Source organism: Chiloscyllium plagiosum, unplaced genomic scaffold (assembly GCF_037043375.1).
Source record: "Chiloscyllium plagiosum isolate Xiang-an unplaced genomic scaffold, Cpla_swu_hap1 HiC_scaffold_11, whole genome shotgun sequence".
Classification (NCBI taxonomy): Eukaryota; Metazoa; Chordata; class Chondrichthyes; order Orectolobiformes; family Hemiscylliidae; genus Chiloscyllium; species Chiloscyllium plagiosum.
In genome coordinates this window covers 20,536,802-20,558,815 of record NW_028270149.1, presented here as the reverse complement: position 1 = coordinate 20,558,815, position 22,014 = coordinate 20,536,802, and the positions used below count along the sequence as shown (strand labels likewise).

The following is a 22,014-nucleotide window of genomic DNA, read 5'->3' as shown; positions in this document are numbered from 1 at the left end:
GAACTCTCCAACCACAAGGGATGAACTCAGATTTCTCCAGTTTCCTCATTTCCCCTCCCCCCCACCTTGTCTCAGTCAAATCCCTCGAACTCAGCACCGCCTTCTCAATCTGCAATCTTCTTCCTGGCCTCTCCGCCCCCACCCCACTCCGGTCTATCACCCTCACCTTGACCACCTTCCACCTATCACATTTCCAACGCCCCTCCCCCAAGTCCCTCCTCCCTACCTTTTATCTTAGCCTGCTGGACACACTTTCCTCATTCCTGAAGAAGGGCTTATGCCCGAAACGTCGATTCTCCTGTTCCTTGGATGCTGCCTGACCTGCTGCGCTTTTCCAGCAACACATTTTCATTTCAGAGGATTCAACAGGCACTTTATTCCTATTCTCTGACAACTGCTTACACCTGCAGATTCAAGTGAATTCACTTACTTTGGTCAACAATGCATTGATAGACCCTCAGAACAAGATTACTTTGTTGGCTATATCTGGCCCTATTCTAAATGCATTTATAACAGGGTTTACTATTTCCTCATATGAATCTGAATCTCCCTGCTTTCTTTTCTACTACTTCTCAGTTCTGTATATCGATTTGCTCACTGAGCTGGAAGGTTCATTTTCAGACGTTTCGTCACCATACTCGGTAACATCTTCAGTGAGTCTCCAGATGAAGCACTGCTGATGGTTCCTGCTTTCTATTTATATGTTTGGCTTTCTTTGAGTTGGTGATGTCATTTCATGCGGTGCTGTCATTTCCTATGGTGATGTCATTTCCTGTTATTTTTCTCGGGGGGGTGAAATCGGGTCCAAGTCAATGTGTTTGTTGATAGAGTTGATAGAGTTAGCAGAGACAGTAATGCAAAGACGCGAACAAATAGCTCTGCCAACCATCCAACCCAAACTTTGGGTCCACTATGTGGATGACACCTTTGTCATCATTAAACAAGACAAATTAGAGGAAATCTTCAAGATTACCAATATTACCCTTACTGGCATATAATTCACTAAAGAGGAGGAAAACGACAACAAACTGCCATTCCTAGATGTCACAGTGGAGCAAACAGCCAATGGGAAACTACAAACCAGCATCTACAGGAAAACAACACATCTGGACTAAATTTTGAACTACAGAAGCAATCATCCCAATATCCACAAATGAAGCTGCATCAGAACATTATTCCAATGAGCTACCACACACTGCAGCACAGAGGAACTACGCAGAGCAGAGGAAAATCACCTATACTAGTGTATTAAAAAAGAACGGGTACCCAATGAACACAGTTCGCAGATTTCTCAACAACAAACCCAAACAAGCAGACAAAATGTGCCCAGAAACCCTAGCCACTCTCCCCAATATCAAAGACATCTGGGAAATGACTGCAGCACAGTGGCTCAGTGGTTAGCACTGCTGCCTCAGAGCACCAGGGTCCCAGGTTTGATTCCAGCCTTGGGTGACTGTCTACGTGGAGTTTGCACATTCTCCTCATGTCTGCATGGAGTTTGCACATTCTCCTTGTGTCTGCGTGGGTTTCCTCTAGGTGCTCTGGTTTCCTCCCACAGTCCAAAGATGTGTGGGTCAGGTGAATTGGCTATGCTAAACTGCCCATAGTGTTAGGTGCATTAGTCAGAGGGAAATGGGTCTGGGTGGGTTACTCTTCGGAGAGTCGGTGTGGACTGTTTGGGTCGAAGAGCCTGTTTCCACACTGTAGGAAATCTAATCTACAGTGTGGAAATCTAATCATACTCAGACCCTTTGGCATCATGGTAGCCCACAAACCCACCAACACACTAAAACAGCAGCTAATGAACTTGAAAGACCCTACACAGACAACAAGCAAAACTAATGTCATCTCCAAAATACCATGCAAGGACTGTAACAAACACTACATTGGACAAACAGGCAGAAAACTAGCCACCAGGATACATGAACATCAACTAGCCATAAAACGACATGACCCTCTCTCATTAGTATCCTTACATACAGATGAGGAAGGACATGCAACTGGAACAACACATCCATCCTAGGACAAGCCAAACAGAGACACACGCGAGAATTCCTAGAAGCATGACATTCCAACCAGAACTCTGTCAACAAACACATTGACTTGGACTCGATTTACCACCCGCTGAGAAAAGGAACAGGAAATGACATCACCATAGGAAAAGACATCACCGCAGGAAATTACATCACCAACCCAAAGAAACCCAAACATATAAATAGAAAGCAGGAATCATCAGCGGTGCTTCATATGGAGGCTCACTGAAGATGTTACCTAGTATGGTAATGAAACATCTGAAAATGTCCCTTCGAGCTCAGCGAGCAAACCTACACCCAGAATCTCAACCTGAGCTACAAATCTTCTCAAAACTCGCTAACTTCTTCTCAGTCTTTCCAATCCATATTATTGCTTTCTGTCTATTCTTTCCAACTGACTTTCACTTATACTCTACTTGACATGGTTTACAAAGGATTCAGTATTATTGTCCTGCTCACTATAAAATGGTCACATACCATAATACAATAAACATTTCTAACTCCACAGTTAGAGGTGTGGAGATTCCATAGTTCAGTTTGCAAGTATGTGGAGTGTTGCTTTATGTCTCTCTACAACTCAACCTTAGCAAGCAGTAAATTTTGGATATACCCCAAATGCATATTTTCATACCTAATCGTGAAGTAATTGTTGCTATTATCTCAAGTTTCAAAGTTTCCTCTGTCCTATATCTGTCAGATGTCTGCTTTCATTGCAATAGAAAGACTGACAATGGGCAACTTTGTAATATACTAAATAATCTTCATGTTCTGCATTTCCTATTCCAGTGTTGCAAGTTAGATTTAACCATCACCAGCTGCTCAACCCAAATCTTTATGTCAAGGGTTTTGGCAAAGGGATGTGCACAGCATGAGGCTGAGTTCCTCTCCAAGAAGCAGCGGTAATGTTGGCAGGGTCTTCCATTTGCAATTGTTTCTTCTTTTTAGAACAAATCTAACTTACAGTTTGAAGGTGAATATTGCAAATGGGCTAGTAGAAATGAAATTGATGAACGCCTAAGAGTTCTGAGCCTTTGTGACAGCTGTTTGAACACATTTTCCTACATCAATAAATTAACACATTTAGTAAATGCTGTGCAGTGAAAAAGGAAAAGTATATTTTCTCTTCTCAGAGATAGAGTCATAGTCATAGGGTCATTCAACATGGAAACAGAACCTTCGGTCCAACCAGTCCATGCTGAACATAATCCCAAACCAAACTAGTCCCACTTGCCTGCTCCTAGTCATATCCCTACAAACCATTTCTATTCATGTATCTATCCATATGCCTTTTGAACAATTATATTTAGGCATTCAATTGTATACCCATATTTGGAAAACATCAGCAATAGACAGATTCCCATTGCATCTTCTAATCAAAATCTTTGAAGACTCCTTTTAGACCTGTTTATTGGATTAAAGAATGTGTCTATGTTCTGGTGAAGAGGATAATGGTACTCCACCCATTGTAATTGCATAACACCATAATACAGGCATTTCTGGTATAATAGGTGTTGCATCAACGCGAATTAGCTATAGCGCAGTTGACGAACAGTGGACACTGCTTGGATAGTGCGTACTTTCAACTGCATAGGTATAGTGATTTTCTGTAGCAATCTTCCACAGTGCGATTTTCTATAGCGATTCTTTACAGCGTGAGTTTGCACAGGAACACAACCAGGACATTATACCAGATATACCTGAGTACCACAAATAATAGGGCAACTATTATCATATCCTATTAGTTATTCAATTTTTCACTGGGGCTGGGAATAAATAATCAAATTTAGAGCTCATCAGAAAGGCACAGCTGTATTGCTGAGAGAGTTTTAATTTACATATAGACTGGAAGATTTGAATGGGCAAAGGAAACCTAGCTGAGGAATTCATAAAATATTTTTGGGATAATTTCTTAGAATGGCCATGGTCTGGAGACAGACAGGAGGTTCTGCTAAACCTATAATATGTAATGAGATTGGATTAATTAATGACCTCATAATGAATGCACCCCTAAGTGGCAGCAATTACAATATGATAGGATATTGCATTCATTTGGAGAGACTAAAGATTGGGACCAAAGTGGTTTTTTTCTGATAATTGGCAATGGATTCATTGGGATGTTTTTAATTTGAGAATTTTTTTATTGAATTCAGTGTCCGCCATCTGCCATGATAGTACCTGAACCCAGGTCCCCAGAACATTAGTTTCTGAATTCATAGTCTCGCGATAATACCATAGGTCATTGCCTTCTCTAAATTTGATATCCTTCATTGTTATATCACTTTCCCTGCATGCAGCAATTAGTTTAATCTGTCTCTTGATGACCCTTATCATTCCCTGCAATCGAACCTTACAACTTTGGATAAAATTTAGATACATGGGCCAGTGATTGTTTCTGCACATCTGCATATAGAATAGTCTCTAATCACCATCCCAACTGTTGGTGCGTTTCACACTGCAAATAATTTTTTTAATTATGACACAGTTTCGGAGAGTGATGATGTTGCTGAAAAATGCACTTTATTGAAGTGACTCTTCTTGCATTCACTGTTAGTGAAGAGAGGCTGATTGGTTGACAAGTGAAATCTGATTGGTACATACATTGCTATGAAGAATGCACCAGTTGGATGATGACTGACTGTTAACTTCCAAACTACACTTAATTAAAATCTGGCTTTGATTAGCCAAGGCCTGAGGAAGGAATCAAAGAATAGCTATTAGCAATTTTCTTAAGTTGAAACAAACATAATGTCAAAAATCACACAGCACCAGGTTATAGCCCAACAGGTTTAATTGGAAGCACTAGCTTTCAGAGTGCTGCTCCTTTATCATGTGGTTCCTGATGAACCACCTGATGAAGGAGCAGTGCTCTGAAAGCTAGTGCTTCCAATTAAATCTGTTGGACTATAACCTGGTGTTGAGTGATTTTTAACTTTGTACACCTCAGTCCAACACCGGCATCTCCAAATCATGACAAACATAATGTGCTTATATGTTCTTTCAGTCTGTAAAGAGAGCTATCTGCCTATAAGTTTCTAAACTCAGTACCAAAGCTTTAACCAGCTATCAAGCAAGTGATTTTTTTGCATCCCCCCAATAAGTTTCCCCACTTAAAGCCATTCTTAAAGCTCTGGGCAGACCCTGGAAATTTTGCCCCAAATGCTGCACTTAACTAAAGAAGCAGCAAGTCACTTGACAATTGACTACAGTTGTCAAGCTGTTTCGTTTAGCAGTTAAACTCCAGAGTGTCCTGTATATAACTGCAGATTTATAAACATTGACATTTGCTGAATACTTCTAAGTTTGTGTGTTTTTGGAGAGATTTTCACTTCAGGTGAATCAAAAGCCCTTTTTTGATTTATTAATAATATTTATGAATATAAGTTTATTTATATTATTTTTTCAGCTTCTCTGAAGCAAATAAGTGTATTTCCATGTCAGACACCCAGTTGTTAAAAAAATGCCAAATCAATTCTACAGTACTTAAATATATCACTAATACCTTGCACATATGTACAATGTGATTTAAGTTTTTCTATGGTATACTATTGGAGCTTATTCACATTTGCATATCTATTCTGATTGTTTTCAATGAGGACTATGTATAAGCTAAGCATACTGGGTTGCAGTCTCCACAGTGGAAATAGATGTACACATTTTTACAACCTGTTGAGACATGTTATGATATTGCAGACTCAGACGTAGGAACATTATCATTGCCCCATAAGAACACTTGGAAATGTACGCAATCTGGATGCATGTCCCTATTATGTGTACAGGTCGGAGGCTGAAAGAACATAGCAAGCCAGGCAGCATCAGGAGGTGGAGAAGTTGACATTTAAGATGTCTTCAGTGTATCATAAAGTCAGCTTATGAACTCGTTAACAATAGAACATAAGTTTATTACACAAAGTAAAGAAACAAAGAAAGCTACACGTGTGACAGTTAGAAAGATCTTAACACATCAGGAAACCAAAATTGCAATCTGTTTCCCAATATTTCCTTTAACAGATATTTAATTCCAGAAAAATATAAGTCCTGTCACAAGGCTTTTTTTTACTTAATAGACTCTCCCCAGTTTATTTGTCTTGGTTTGCTGAGGCATTTTAACAATTTCTTTTCATGTTTGTTAGTATGAACTTTTCTCAAACTCAATGGCCCAATTTCTTTCAATTGATTACAGACTGTTCTTGGTTGAAAGCTCTATGAATGAACAACACTTCAACAAAGATGATTGGTTCTCCCAAGCAATCAATTGAATATCCTGCTCAGAGAAAATTGTTCTCCCTTCTGTATTGAACTCCCAATTCTTCCAAACTGAACTGATATCAAAAGCTACAACAATGACTCTGGTCTGTTTGTAAACTCAATGGTATAAATATTCTATTTATTAACACTACAGATGTTCTGCTAGGCACTTGGCCAAAGTCATATGCCTTCTTAGAAATTATGCATTCAGATCACTGATTTAAATAACACTCTTACCTTTAACAAGAACCCATCTAAAAATCTATCTGTCTCTATTTTAAATCTAACTCAAATAATAATAAACAAACATATGATACATCTTTTATCACAAGTGTAGATTTTATGTCTAAGCCCAGTTCAGGAGGTTAATGTCTTAGTATAAATGTATGTGTACTCAGTACAACAGGGTCACATTTTGGCAAGTTTTACATGCGTTCAATATGTTGTTGGGTTGTTGGAAAGACTGTGACTTAAATGATCATTGAATGTTTGGTTCTTCAAGCTCACAATAAATTTCCTTAAAAGGAATATTTAGATCTCACTATTAAAAGAGAAAATGCATAAAACTAATTATGCTTAGGTCTGTTGACACAGCAATGAAGACACAAGGCCTTTAACGGTCTTTAGATGAAGTAATATCAAGTGAAATTAATGTGTCTTCGTTTAGTTGGTTGAGATTTCTTAATCTTTATTCTGTTACACATTTCAATTGACATCACTTTGCATGGTAAAATTGTTAAAGTACATATGCACAGGTATCCAAAAATAAGATTAAAACTTACAGCATTATACTGGAGTACATCAGTAACTTAGTGTAATAATAAACAAAAATATTATCATAGAATCCATACATGTGTGGAAAGAGGCCATTCAGCCCATTGAGTCCAACAATCCTCCAAAGAGCATTCCACAAGACCCCACCCTATCCCCATAACCCCACATTTACCATGGCTAAACCACCTAGCCTCTACATCTCTGCACACAATTAACAATTTGCCATGGCATATCCTTCTAACTGCACATCTTGGTGGACTGTGGGAGGAAACCTGAGCATCCAAAGGAAACCCACACAGACATGGGAAGAATGTGTAAACTCACACAGGCAGTCACCCAAGGCTGGAATCGAGCCCAGGCACCTGGTATTGTGAGGCAGCAGTGCTAACCACTTTGCCACCCACTTACTTATCTCACTTAATTTATCACTATAATTTCAATTAAAAATTAATGTTCATGGATCAAATTAGTAGATGATGAAAAAATTAGTTGCTTCTGTTATTGTTTTTATGGTTTAACTTAATCATATGAGGAGGAATGAATTTTGTATGATAATGCATAAGCTAAATCAAAGAGTACACACTTCCTTTCTTATTGCTCTCCATTACCATTATTATTCCTAAATTTTGCCTTTTAACTACTTGCTCAACCTTGAAAACAACCCCACCCATTCAGTCTACTGTTACTTTGTTCAATATTCATCTTATAACCACTCCTCACTTTTACTGTGACAAAATAGTCTAAGGGCTTTCTTCCTCAAATGATTTCTCTTCTGTCTTTGGTCTTAGTTGTTTATCTGGAATGTACTGCTTAACAGTGAGGCAGGTTCAGTCAAGATAATTGTAAAGAATCTTGACATGTGGCTGAGGGGTTATATAATGTGAAGGGTTATGAGGAGAAAGTGAAGGAATGGCAATGTTGAATTGTTAATTGGAAAGCTGGTCCATATATGCTGGCCCAAACGGCCAGCTTCTTCACTGTGATAATGCTGTAATTCTGTAATTAAAACGTTGATAAAAAGAAATACAAAGTTAGAGCTTTTTGCCTTGCACTTATCAAGACTGGCATGCAAGAAAGACTTGGAAAGGGTTCACCAATTCATAGAACATGAGGGTGCTAATTGTTCGGACCATATTTGGTATGGAGGTGCAGCTGGAACCATTTGCTGTCAATCTTAGTTGACATGATTTGGAGATGCATCCCATGTACTTCTCGTGTAGGCAACTTCTACTGCCTTCCAAAGGTACACAATGCCAACACACCGGGACGTCCCATCGTGTCGGGCAATGGGACCCTATGTGAGAATCTCTCCGGCTATGTGGAAGGCATCTTGAAACCTATTGTACAGGGGATCTCCAGCTTCTGTCGCGACACTACGGATTTCTTACAGAAACTCAGCACCCACGGACCAGTCGAACCGGGAACATTCCTCGTCACAATGGACGTTTCCGCACTCTACACCAGCATCCCCCACAAGGATGGCATCGTGGCAACAGCCTGAGTACTCAACACCAACAACTGCCAGTCTCCAAACACCATCCTACAACTCATCCGCGTTATCCTCGATCATAACGTCTTCACCTTTGACAACCAATTCTTCATCCAGACACACGGAACAGCCATGGGGACCAAATTTGCACCCCAATATGCCAACATTTTTATGCACAGGTTCGAACGATTTCTTCTCTATGCAGGATCTCCAACCAACAGTGTACACAGGTACATTGATGACATTTTCTTATTCTGGACCCATGGCGAGGAGTCACTGATAAAACTACACAGTGACATCAACAAGTTTCATACCACCATCAACCTCACCATGGACTACTCTCGACTGTCTGTCTCATTCTTAGACACATGCGTCTCCATCCAGGATGGACACCTCAGCACCACACTCTACTGCAAACCCACAGAAAACCTCACAATGCTACACTTCTCCAGCTTCCACACAAAACATATTAAAACAGCCATTCCCTATGGACAAGCCCTACGCATACACCGGATCTGCTCAGATGAGGAGGAACGTGACGGACACCTGGAAGTACTCAAGGATGCCCTCACTAGAACGGGGTACGATGCTCAACTCATCGACCGCCAGTTCCGACGTGCCACAGCAAGGAATCGTAATGACCTCCTCAGGAGACAGACACGTGCTGCAACTGACAGGGTACCCTTCATTGTTCAGTACTTCCCAGGGGCTGAAACATTACACCATGTTCTTCGTGACCTGCAACACATTATCAATGAGGATGAGCACCTCACCAAGACCTTCCCCACACCTCCACTACTTGCCTTTAAACAACCACCAAACCTCAAACAGATCATTGTTCGTAGCAAACTGCCCGGCTCTCAGGACAACTCCATATAACCCTGTCACGGTGGACGCTGCAAGACGTGTCAGATTGTGGACATAGATACTGCTATTACGCATGGGAACACCTCCCACCTTGTACATGGCAGGTACTCATGTGACTCAGCCAACGTTGTCTATCTTATACGTTGCAGGCAAGGATGCCCGGAGGCATGGTACATTGGGGAAACGACTATGGGGAAAAGGCTACGACAACGGATGAATGGGCACCACACAACAATCAACAGACAGGAGGGTTCCCTCCCAGTTGGGGAACACTTCAGTGGTCCAGGACATTCAACCTCGGACCTTCAGGTGACCATCCCCCAAGATGGACTTCGGGACAGGCAGCAGAGGAAAGTGGCCGAGCAGAGGCTGATAGCTAAGTTCGGTTAGCTAACATAGGGAGGGCCTCAACCGGTACCTTGGGTTCATGTCACATTACAGGTGATCACCATTGCACTACACACACACAGATATTCCTACACACACACACTCTCACGTACACAAGGACACAGGTACACACAGACGCGCACACAGACACCCACACACACCCTTATAGACACACACACTCCCATACTCACACATGCACTCCCTCACAGACTTAAGACACTCTGCACTCACTACACACACACATACACACACTTTCTCACACTCACAACCCCCACCCCAGACAGACACACACACACAGACAGACAAAGACCCACATGCACACATGTATTTTGTGGGGTGAATTTGAACTTGCAGAGTTACATTGCACTTTGCTCAAAAACTGCTTACATTCATGTAGAACTCTGAGCTCAAAATCTGCATGAATTTATGTAAAACTCTGTTATCTTACTTTTTAGATTAGAATCAATCTAAACATCAGGTCATAGACAGAGAACACAGGGGGCTAACACCTTCAACATATTGTCTAGTTATCACCATTGTTAACAGCTAACCCGAGAATGCAACTTTAAAAAAAAGGTTTTGTGATTTACACATGAAAGAAGTGAAACTATCACTGTATTCTAACAGATGAAAGGCTTAACAGATAATCAATTTTTCAATGTATAATTTCAGTTACATCACATTGTAAATTTTTGCTATAAATTCTGTGTTACGATCGAGCCCTCCACTATCACGTGATGAAGGAGCATCGCTCCGAAAGCTAGTGTGCTTCCAAATAAACCTGTTGGACTATAACCTGGTGTTGTGTGATTTTTAATCTTAGCTGAGGAACACTCAGATAAGACAGTTTGTCTCTAATTAGTCAGGGTATTGCCATGGATAGTGCAGCAGGGATTTGCAGTCTGCAAGACATTTTTCTCAATGTGAAAAGTACAATGTAGTCATAAATTCCTCTTGCCGACAAATTACACATCCTGTGTGTTAATAACTTAGCTTTTAAGTACAAGTGCATTACACTGTCAGCTCAACTGATAACCATGAATTGGCTTCCAATGTAAGTTTTAGCACAGTCAGGATTATTTAGTAAGTGTTGTTCAATAACAGAATCTCGTCTAATGGCAGACATGGTATTCTGAGGTTTGCAATAAAGTGCTAAATAATCATAATCGGCATGCTGCCTGATATGAAAGGTCAAGGAATATGTGTTATGGACCAGGCCAGACCTCCTTGAATTATTTTAAAGGTAGATGTGAAGTGGGTGTTCCAGATGTGATGCCAAACCACATGATGTTAAACAAAACACAATGTATTTAAGCACTATAATTAAAATACAAACAAAAGAATGAGGAATTTAGAATGAATTAACTATTGGAAAACTTAACCAAATAATAGTTGTAGAACCTATTGCTAATTAACTGCTCCAGTGTAGTAACATCCCACTAACACACTCCTTGGCAAAAAGATAAATACAGACACAGATTCTTTCACGTAGGTTTCCAATCCAGGAGGGAACACCATCAAGAGATATTTCAGGGAAAGTCCCAGTTAGGAATCATTTACTGAAGCTTGCAAACTTTTTTCGGACCTAAACATCTTCCCACTGCTATAGCTAAAAAAACTAGAAAGCCTGATCTGGAAGGATTGGCCGCTCTCCTTCCAATGTTAAACTGTTTTTTTTAAAAAACCGAAAGGCCACTGCTGATTGTTGACTTAGGCAGTCTTTTGTAGTCACTTCAGCATCTCTGCCTTCACAACCTCTATTCAAAAAAAAAACCCAGAACAAAATAACTTTTTTAAAGTATTGTCACATATGTCTATTAATGTGGTCTGTCTATCATTGGGTCTTATGGCCTATTTCTGTGACTCCTGATTCTTTGTAAGTGTTACGTGGTAATTTGAAAAATGAGTATTGCATCCTTATTTTTCAGCTCAACAATAAAACAACACTACAGTCTCATTTTCTGCCTCTCTCTTGCATGGAAAACAAGTATAAAATTAATGCCAAGTGAATCAAGTGAAGGGTTAATATTTAAAAGTTTCCAAACCAAATTCTCCTTGCCTCCAACCTGTTCAGCTTATGTTTTTATGTGATAGAAAGATATAATCTTTTGATTAATTTATCTTGCTTAAAACATCATTTGGTGCAAAGATTCCAGGTCATATGAAACAAAAGTGAGCAATTTGTACAAATAATATTGACCACATATTGGTATTTCTGAGGGCCTTTTGAGGTCAGCTTATCAGATTTTAAAATAATATTTCTATGCCACCTTCTTCTTTCATACAAATATTTAAAACCATTAGTGGATGCTTTAACATGTGGATCCCAATTGGAATATTTGTTCTATTCAATTCAGCACAGGAACAGGCCCTTCAGCCCACCGAGCCTGTGCTGATTCCTAATCCTTATTTAGACCTGTTAAATTACTCTTTTTCTCTCTCCTCAGATGCTGCCACGGGAGCAGTGAAGTCTTGCTTCAGTATAGGAGTCTGTTTAAACAGCATCTGGAGTACAGTGTGCAATTTTGGGCTCCTTATCTCAGGAAAGATGTTATTGCCAGAGAGGGAGAGCACCAAAAGTTCAGTCTCAGCAACACCCTTGTAAACCTTTTCTGAACACTCTCCAATTTAGTAATTGCTTCATTGCTCAGACTTTTAAGCGTAGGACTTAAGATTGTACATGACATTGGTGAGGCCTCTTCCGGAGTACTGTGTACAGTTCTCGTCACCCTGTTATATGAAGGTTATTATTAAATTGGAGAAGGTTTAAAAAAGATTTACCAGGATATTGCCGGGAATGGAAGGTTTACGATATAAAGGTAGGCTGAATAGAGTGGGACATTTTTCACTGGAGTGTAGGAGATTGAGGGGTGACCAAATAGAAATTCGTAAAATCATGAGGGACATAGATAGGGTAAATAGCAAACGTCCTTTCCTTAGGGTAAGGAGTTCAAAACTAGATGGCATATTATTAAGCTGAGAGGAGAAAGATTTAAATGGGACCTGAGGGGCAACCTTTTCATACAGAGGGTGGTTTATATGTATAATGAACTGCCAGAGGATGTGGTGGATACAGGTACATTGAAAAAACATTTGGAATTGTCCATGAATAGGAAAGGTTTAGAGGGTTATGGACTCAACACAGCAAGTGGGACTAGTTTAGTTTGGGAAATGTGGTTGGCATAGTCAAGTTGGACCGAAAAGTGTGTTCCTGTGCTGTATGACTCTACAACTCTATTTGACTGCTCATATTCTATAACAGTTCATGAAATCAAGGTGTCCTTGTTTTATAGTAGTATGCTGCTTCATGCACTTAACACTTACCACCAATTTCTGGTTTGATCATCATTACCATCTTCTTCACCATCACCTGTGCTTTCCTCTGAAGTCTCTTAATATAGTGGACCTGCAGGAAATGAATGATTAATTTGTGAATGGGTATGAATGAACAATGGGTGAACATATGCCTTTTGATGTGGACGTGCCACTGTTGGACTGGGGTGGACAAATAGCAGAAGTCACACAACACCAAGCTATAGTCAGGTTATGAAGGAGCTGCGCTCCAAAAGCTTATGATTTCAAATAAATCTGTTGGACTGTAACCAGATGTTGTGTGACTTCCGACTATATTCCTTTTGGATTAAAGAAGCAGTGAAAAGTTGTATTTAAATCCCGCTTCAGAGGAATGCAGTGTAGATGTCCACAATGCATTCCTGTACGCTGCAGGATCTTGCTTCGAAGTAGATGAAGTACTTAATTCTGGGCAATCCTCTTCTCGCACTCTGCCTGCGATGGGCATTAAATGCCAATTGCTCTGCAAGAACAGTGAATGAAGATAAGGCTAGTAATAGAAAGAATGTGCCAAATGGCAAGCAATAATTAAAATAAAAGATGTGAGGAAATATTTTCAGGGAAGTAGCCTTCACTGGCTGGGCAAGTATTTATTGCCGATCCCTAATTGCTAATAAGAAGGTGGTGATAGCCACTGTCCATGTGGTTTAGGTATAACCAGAATGCTTTTAGAGAGGGAGTTCCAAGGTTTAGATCCAGTGATAATGATGAGTGGCTTGGACTGCAGGTGGTATTGTTCCCATGTATCAGCTGCCCTTGTCCTTCTAGATGGCAATGGTCATAGGTTTGGAAGGTACTGTCTAAAGAACCTTAGTGAATTTCTTGTAGAATTTAAGGATTGTGGAAGATGAATGACTGATATAAGGCGAACCAGAAAGCCATGTCTCAGGCTGTTGTGTTGGATTCCCCTGAGGAAAGAAATATTGTTAATGATTAATTTGTGAAAATGTTACTTTAAGGGGATGAAGGGTAAGATTTAAGTGGACAATAAAGATGAGAGGAGGTAATATGTTATCTTGATTTGATAGGAACTTGCTGCATCGCTGCTCTGCAGTCTTAGGATGTGGGAATCTGTTCCAGTGTTGCTTCCCTCCAGATGGCTCAAGTGATGTCTTGCAATGAGTTGGTGGTATTCACACCCATTTCATTTTGACTTAAATGCTCCAACCCCTCCAGGGAGGCCTTGGAGCTCTAACTGACTGATATTGTGTTTCCTTGTCCTCTGGCTGGGTGCCACACCTTGTTACCTTCTGGTGTTCCAACAATTCATAATTCTGCATAAATGTATTTTAAAAATATTGACCGTATTAAAAATATGTGATGAAAAGAGTTTGATATGGTAAAAGAAAGAGTCAAGCATTTTTTTTCTTCTATACTTAACTCACAGAGTTCTGATGAGGATGCAGGTTAAATAGTGCATTTGTTGGATGCCAAGGTGTTTCTTGCTTTTATACCAATGCCTGCACCAATGGGCATATAAATTGACATGAGCAGGAAACATCTGTGTAGCCCCATCTAGTGGCTGAAACAGGAAGTTTTAGGGGAAATTCCAGATGAATAATTTCACATGTTGGCCTCATGTCTACAGGCACAAATCAATCACAAAACATTTCTCTGCAGGTGACAAAGAAAGATAGAATTGTAAGATATGGTTAATCTGCTCTAATAAAGCACAACTTAGCAGGTTGCTTAAAGAAGCTTTAGTAGATTCTGGACAATGTGTCACCTTTTGTTGGCTGTGGACTAAATTGACAATTGCAATCAAGTCATAACTGTACTTGTTTTTAAGAGCAAGGTAAGAAAAATTCTTTTGCATTTATTCCAATAGCATATCCTCATTTAACATTGCTTGCTTTTCTCAACTACTTACTCTGAAAGTCTAACCAGTGGCTCAGTGGTCAGCACTGCTGCCTCATAGCACCAGGGACCCTGGTTCAATGCTCAGCCTCGGGTAACTGTCTGTGTGGTGTTTGCACATTTGCCCTGTATCTGTGTGGGTTTCCTCTGGGTACTCCAGTTTCCTCCCACAGACCAAAGATGTGCAGGTTAGGTGGATTGGCCATGCTAGGTGTCCATAGTGTCCAGGGATGCATAAATTAGGTGGATTAGTTGTGGGAAATGGTGTCCCAGGCATAAGGTAGGGAGTGAGTCCGGAGTGGATACTCTTTGGAGAGTTGATGTGGACTTCTTGGGCTGAATGGCCTGTTTCCACACTGTAGGGACTCTACAGACAGTAGCATGGTATAATATTACTAGACCAGTAAACCAGATGCCTAGACCAATTCTCTGAGGGCATGACTTGAATTCCCATCATGGCAACTGGGGGAATTCTTATTCAGTTATAAGATTAATTTGAAATAAAATGTTAGTCTCGTTTATAATAGTCATGAAACTATCAGGTTATTGTAAAAACCTTGCAAGCTTTACAATGAGCAATCTGCCATCTTTACCTGGTTCGACCTGCACATGAGCCTGAACTCACAGTAATGTTGACTCTTCTGAAATGCCTAGTAGACACTCAGTTGTATCAAACTGCTATAGAGAGAAGTATCACCACTACATGGGTCACTGTAGTTTAAGAAGTGGCTCACCATTATCTTCTCAAAGCCATTTTAAGGTAATTGAAGCACATTGTCAGGTGAAGGTACAGGAGATTTATCCTCTTTCTGACTTGGGAGCAAATAATGGCAAGTTATTCAATTCTTCAGCTTGTCTGTAGCACAAGTTTGACTTAGCCTGGCTAAAACCTCCCTACTTAGGTGTTTATGCTCTTTTAAAGAATAATTAAGCACATATTCATAAAACTGCAGTCAATTTTCTTCATGTTTGATACTAGGTTTTAATTTTATTACAGATTATCTGATTTTCAACCAGCACATAGCACAGGATCAGCTAAACAGCTAAAAGTTCATGACTAACTTTAAAATTTATGGAAAATCACTACAAAATTCCTTGAGGAAAAATAGGCTAGAACTTCCGCAAAATGGAAGACTTGCTTCATATTTAACTGTCTTACATTGTGGAATTAATAATTCACACATGAAGCGATTAAAAAAAATAAGTTTTATAGCTAGGGTGGAAAAGATGATAATCACTAGTGTAGCTTTTCTAAAAGGTTATCATACCGACTGATGCGAACGAATTGTCTTCAACTGATAGCATAACTCCTAAGCTGCTAATTGAAACTACATAGGAATTTTAAAGTCATTATCTATTATTTTGAAGGGATTTCTGAGTACTGATTAGCATTCACAAGATAGGAATCAAGAAAATATTACGACTAAATTTCAGGTTTCAACCTTGTGGGAATGAGGTAGCAGAAGCGAAAAATTAAGATAAACTGTCACATTTGCACTGGTCGCCATTTCAATTGGTCTTCTCAGTCACATATGAATCAGCCCCCAGCAATGTTGTCCTGTAATGATCACTTCTTTACCAGATAATTTCATTGCTGTTGTGGGATCACATTGGATATTTTTCCTTTCCTGACCAGAGTGTAACTTAAATTGTGCCAACAACTCACTAACAGTCTGAAAATGAGACCAAACATGATAATGATTTGGGATTCAGACGGATTTCATTTGAGAGATGATCGACTTGTCAGGTCAATGGAATCAGCTTCCCTAAAAATCAGTGTTGTTATATTATAGCAAAATATTGTCATAGTATATCATAGTAACATTAATAATTGTAGTATGTCATAGTTATGTTCATGGTAATAGTACGGTATATTATTTTAGAAAGGATAACATATGAACCAGAAAGTATAAACCTACTAATAGGTAAAATAATGTTGCTATTCTTAGGAACAGTTTGGAAGAATGCCTATAAACAGGGAGCAATGGATCGTTCATCTCGAGGTATGATTTTTCACCTTGGGGGTTGCGCATTGGCAGACATGTGAGAAGTCCAATGTTCAAACCTGGAAAAGCCCTGATTGCTTGTCTATAAAACAGTAGCTCGCTCAGAAATTTTCAACTGGATATTGAAGGTGAATTTCCTGTCTGTCAAACAACCAAGGCCTTTCTAAAGCTTCAACAGACTAAGTGTACGGCAGAACTCCATTATGTAGTTAATCTGAATTTTCAGAAAGCTTTCCTCAAGGTTTCTCAAGATCAAAGATTGCTGACTTAACTTAAAATGCTTAAGTAAAGCACTATTAAGGCAATTTCTGTAGAAACATACATACTTTGAATGTTCACAATGGTGTTCGATGATCACATGGGTGACTCAACATAAAGACAGATTGTGCTTCAATTCATGCAATAGGCTTTTCTGCATTCACCAGAAGACACTGAAGAATTCCAAAAATTGGATGGAGATATTTGCTTCTTATCTATATTTGGCAACTGAGCACTGTTTTTATGTGTGGCCTTCCCATATTCTGTTCATTTAATTTTTATTACAGTAAATAAAACAGCTACTTTTAATTTTTAAGGTATATTTAAGTGTTGTTTACCTTTCAAGGCTCACACTCTACCGCTAGGTTAAGGTATCCTGTATGACACAGAAGCTGCATGTCTTTTGTGGTAATCTGGCCTTGCATTGTCACTTCACCAGACGGTTAGCACCAGTTGCAGGATCCACATTCTGAATTAAAGACATTAGCAAATTATACACCTATTTTTAGGATTGGTGGAATATCAAAACACAGAGATTTTAAGGTTGCATCAATCGATGTATCTAATTTATAATCACAGGGGTTGCATAAAGTCTGAATAGTAAATGCTGCTTAGGCTTTAAAAAATAACCAGTTGCTGCACGATTGTTCTGTGATCTTGGCATTGAGTAAAATATGAACATAAATGTTATGCTAGCCATTACATTGCAGGATTCCTACTTCGAATAAAATTCAGAGTTTAAAACGATTTGCAAGGGGTATAAGTTCAATTTTAACGTTTACAAATCGGTTTGGTTTCAGATGGCCAAACAAAAAGTTGTTGGTAATGGGCCGTTTTTTATGAAGAGTGTCTGCGTGAAGAGACGGTAAGAATTGCAACAACACAATCACTGTACGGGTTCGATTCTGTGCAGTTCGCCAATACAAAAGCCAGCAATGTAGCGACTGAAACAATTGCACGTAATCAGGTTCTAGCTCATAGGGACCAGTTCTGAGGATGACCGACACTCTCACCCTCTCCAACAACTTAAAGTAAGGTTAACAAAACTCCAGTAACACATTATTTCCACCCACAATTTTCCCTCGTCTATCCAGTATTAGACGTAAGCGGCTTTTAAAGATTACCTTCATAAATGAGGCAGAATTAGCTTGACCAAGGATATGAATCTACAGTTTAGATGACAGTGGCTAAGAGCACATTAAAAGTCAAGCCAGCTGAGGCTGTTGGCAGCGACCAGGCAGTGTAGGAGGACCCTCATTGACTTGTTAGGTTTGTATGAATTAAGTAATATGTAATATTTTGAACCATGTCTAAAATAATAGTAAATATGTAACAAGTCTATACCGCCTGGGGTGTGGAACATTACCACGGAATTTTAATGTATTTTTCTGCGCTTATTTATAAATGTACTTGATTCTTTCACTCTCACACTCTTTTGATTGACGCAGCGATTTTGGCCAAACCCCAAGGTCTCAAAACGTAGCGTCAACACTTCCAATTGCCAGATGCAGTCAGTAGCAGAGGGAAGAGGCGGACTGCACGCTGCACTGGTATCGCAATATGCAAACATCGATTTGACAAAATGGTTGCAATGTGATGACTAAAATCGGACATAGCAAAACAGGGGGAAAAAAAGCTAGAAAACTGAGTGCCGTGCGATATTGTGGAAGCAGGGAACAATTTATAATTCCAACGCAGCGAGTGAAATCAGACTGTCGGAGCCGTGTTGGATTACACAGTAGTGCAAAGCGGGACAGCAAAAAAAGTTTGCGATTCTTTTGCAGTGCCAGTTCTGTGGGAGTTCGTTGGTGAATATACTTCACCTGTACTTTTAACAACAGGGCACAACCCAAACTGTACTTTGCATTGCGCTGGAAGTAAGTATTTGTGCAATTAACGATAAAGTGAACCACTCGATCAAAAAACAAACGCTCGATGTAACTGGAGGTCTGTTCCAATCACTATCTTTAGTGTCTCCTCCCCCTGTTGGATGCCCAGTTCCCGATCCGCGATTCTCGTATTCCCGGGAATAATTTGTTTCTGTGCTCTTGTGCGGGCCAGCAGAGGAAACGACACACTTGTTGGAGACGGCGAATCGCGTTGTCCACTTGTGGCCGCTTCAAAAATCTTTAACTGGAACAATCAGCAGAAAGCGACCTGCGGACTCTTGCCTTGCGAGAATCTTTCTGGAGATCCACACGGCGTTTCATCTGGTCCTGGATTAGTGGTGCTGGAAGAGCACAGCAGTTCAGGCAGGAACAGTTTGGATTCCGGGATCGATTAGACAAAACAACAATACGTTTGTCATATCGCGTCTGCAGGAATTGCAAGTGGGGGATCACAGTGCAATTGGAAATTAGAAGCTACCTATCACTGAGTTCAGTGTATCTTAAAAAGTCGGGGGAAACCAGGCATTAGTATAACACGATTGCTGTGCAAAATTATATTGTCACGGATGCGAGAGAAATTAAGGCGGAGTTAATATATGGGATTTTACTGTATTTTTTTCCAACCTGAAATGAAAGGGTTTAGTCCGTGATTTGTTCTATCGCCATGCTTGGAAAAAAGTAATGCACACAACTCCCAGCGGCTGCAATAAAACTGTGCACGTAGTCTCTCATATCTTTTCGTAAGCAACGAAAAACTCATTCAAGTAATTTGCAAGTGATGAAGAAAAATGAAACAACTAACGGGATATTGAGCACCTCCTCATTTTTTATTCTTGTTGTAAATGCACTGTGGAAGTCAACAGTCAAGGCTTGTGTTTTAGTCAGCCCCCCTGCCCTGCCCGCCGCCTAAGCGAAAGTAAAAATCCAGACTGTAAGAAATAATTTTGCACACTCCCCCCTCCAAGTGCACCCAGCCACTGTCACTCCCACCTACACGGTAATAAGGAGAGGAGAATGGAGACCCAGAGCCTTTATGGGAATTACAGCGCGCAGCCCGGCCTCGAAGCAGCGGGCATGCAGCGCCAGGGGGCGGCGTTCCAGAGCGTCTTCCACGCGGCGTGCGCGCGCGGGCACAGCCTGATGCGCGCCAGCGAGCCGCCGGCGGGGGCGAGCGCGCCCGACGCCCCCGCGGGAGGTGAGCGCTTCGGCCCCTTCTACGAAGCCGCGTGCCGCCAGGGCGCCGCCATCTTGGGCCAGCAGCGGGACGAGGTGGCGGTTGGAGGCGGACGCGGCGGTTACGGCCACGCGCCGTTCATCGTGCGGACTCTGTTCAGCAGCTCGGGCGACGCGTGCCCCGAGCGGGAGAAAGGCAGAGAGTGCTGCTGCGACGGCCATGACTTCGAAGACCGCGAGCTGGTCAGGGATCTCTCCCCGGAGACGGAGTTCAGCGGCAGTTGCTCTTACTCCCTGACCAACGACACTGCCCGGGAGCTTTGCAAAGCCGTCTCGGTGTCCATGGGCCTCAACATCGACAACAATGAGCTGGGTGAACTGCATTCTCCCTTTGGCCCCAAGAGAGACTGCATGTTCTTCTCTTCCAATAACAGTAACAGAGCAGTCAGCATCGATACTGCAGCGACAGCGCCCAGTGACGACCCATGCCCTGGCTCTCAAAATATGAGGCTAGCCAACAGACTGGAAACTGGGGACGAGCTTAATCGAGGGGAACATAGGGAGTCAGAAAGCAGTGCATATTCCACAGAGTACGACGTATCTCATTCAAGGAGGGAGTCTATTTGTAGAGGGTTAGTTGAAGACTCCACTGCTAATGAATGTATCACCAGGGCTCAAGAAGCTAAATGCATTGGTGAAGAAAGTCAGACAGCTGATTATGCTGATAAGGATCGTAAGCAGTGCCACATTAACAGAGCGTTTCCAACTAACTGTGAACATGACCAATCTTCGTCTGAAGAAAACACCCTGTATAACCTGTCAAATAGAGTTGGCTTGAGAGATGCTGATAACTGTGACCTTAATAATGACAATCCATGCGATGCCCAGTTTGGTGTAGCAGCAAACATTAAAATTAAAATAGAAGAACACAGCAGTATAGACAACCACAGAGCATTTTCTCCTCAATGCAGATATATGGATTGCACAATGACGCCACTTTATGGGTCCACACCATCTTGGCGTTACATTGAAAAGGGGAGTTTTGAGAATGACTTTGGTGGTTCTCCTGAATATCCAAGTAATGATTTAGCAGTTCGGGATAACATTATTACATCTGATTCATGGTACTCAAGTGGTCTGCTAGATAGAGGGCCACATCTAGCTTCAGGCCATGTTAAAAATGAAATGGAGAGTTGGATCGATGGATACTACAACATACGGTAAGTTGAAGACAATTGAATAATCCAGGTAGAGATTGCATATAATCGGATGCACAAATTGGCTAATTGGAAAAGCTGAAGAATGGATGTGAATTATAAAATTAATTATTGCAGTTAACTATTATCCAGTATAATACAACTGTGGAATTTCTTGGGACTCCATAGTGACTACCATTTCAGAATATTTTTCATTATTTGATCTGCCAACTGTCTAAGCAATATTTATAAAATATCCTTTGGTGAGAACAATGCATGAAATGCAATAAACCATGTCAAATTTCTTAGTATACCTGGAGGCTAGCATGGGCATGTACTCTGTTGGCAAGATATTCATAAAACAAAGAAATGTATTCCCGTTCTCAGTTGCCATCTTGCTTTATCAAGGTACATACCTTGATTGTGTTTGAAAATAATAGTGGGGTTTGTTGATGGATTGGTGCCTTGGTATATGTGAGATATTTTTCA

The 22,014-nt window shown here is 40.6% G+C and overlaps 2 protein-coding genes across 3 annotated transcripts in view; one reads left to right on the top strand and one right to left on the bottom strand.

The window, feature by feature from the left end:
* The window catches only part of LOC122557391 (uncharacterized), a 36,883-nt gene extending 18,374 nt beyond the window's left edge, over window positions 1-18,509 (bottom strand). The window contains exons 1-3 of one of the 2 annotated variants that reach the window (XR_015758618.1): window positions 17,606-18,509; window positions 13,120-13,201; window positions 4,648-4,721 (exon numbers count right to left, since the gene is read on the bottom strand). The gene's annotated coding sequence lies outside the window, so the exon portion shown is untranslated. Of the gene's footprint in view, window positions 1-4,647; window positions 4,722-13,119; window positions 13,202-17,605 lie in introns of those variants that run through there. The other variant, XM_087991886.1, reaches the window with a different exon arrangement.
* A 272-nt stretch (window positions 18,510-18,781) lies between these two features.
* Window positions 18,782-22,014, top strand: part of ar (androgen receptor) — a 237,269-nt gene continuing 234,036 nt past the window's right edge. Inside the window, exon 1 of the mRNA XM_043705049.2 lies at window positions 18,782-21,549. Within this exon, the coding sequence (XP_043560984.1) occupies window positions 20,171-21,549 (1,379 nt within the window). The 5' untranslated portion in view covers window positions 18,782-20,170. The remainder of the gene's footprint in view (window positions 21,550-22,014) is intronic.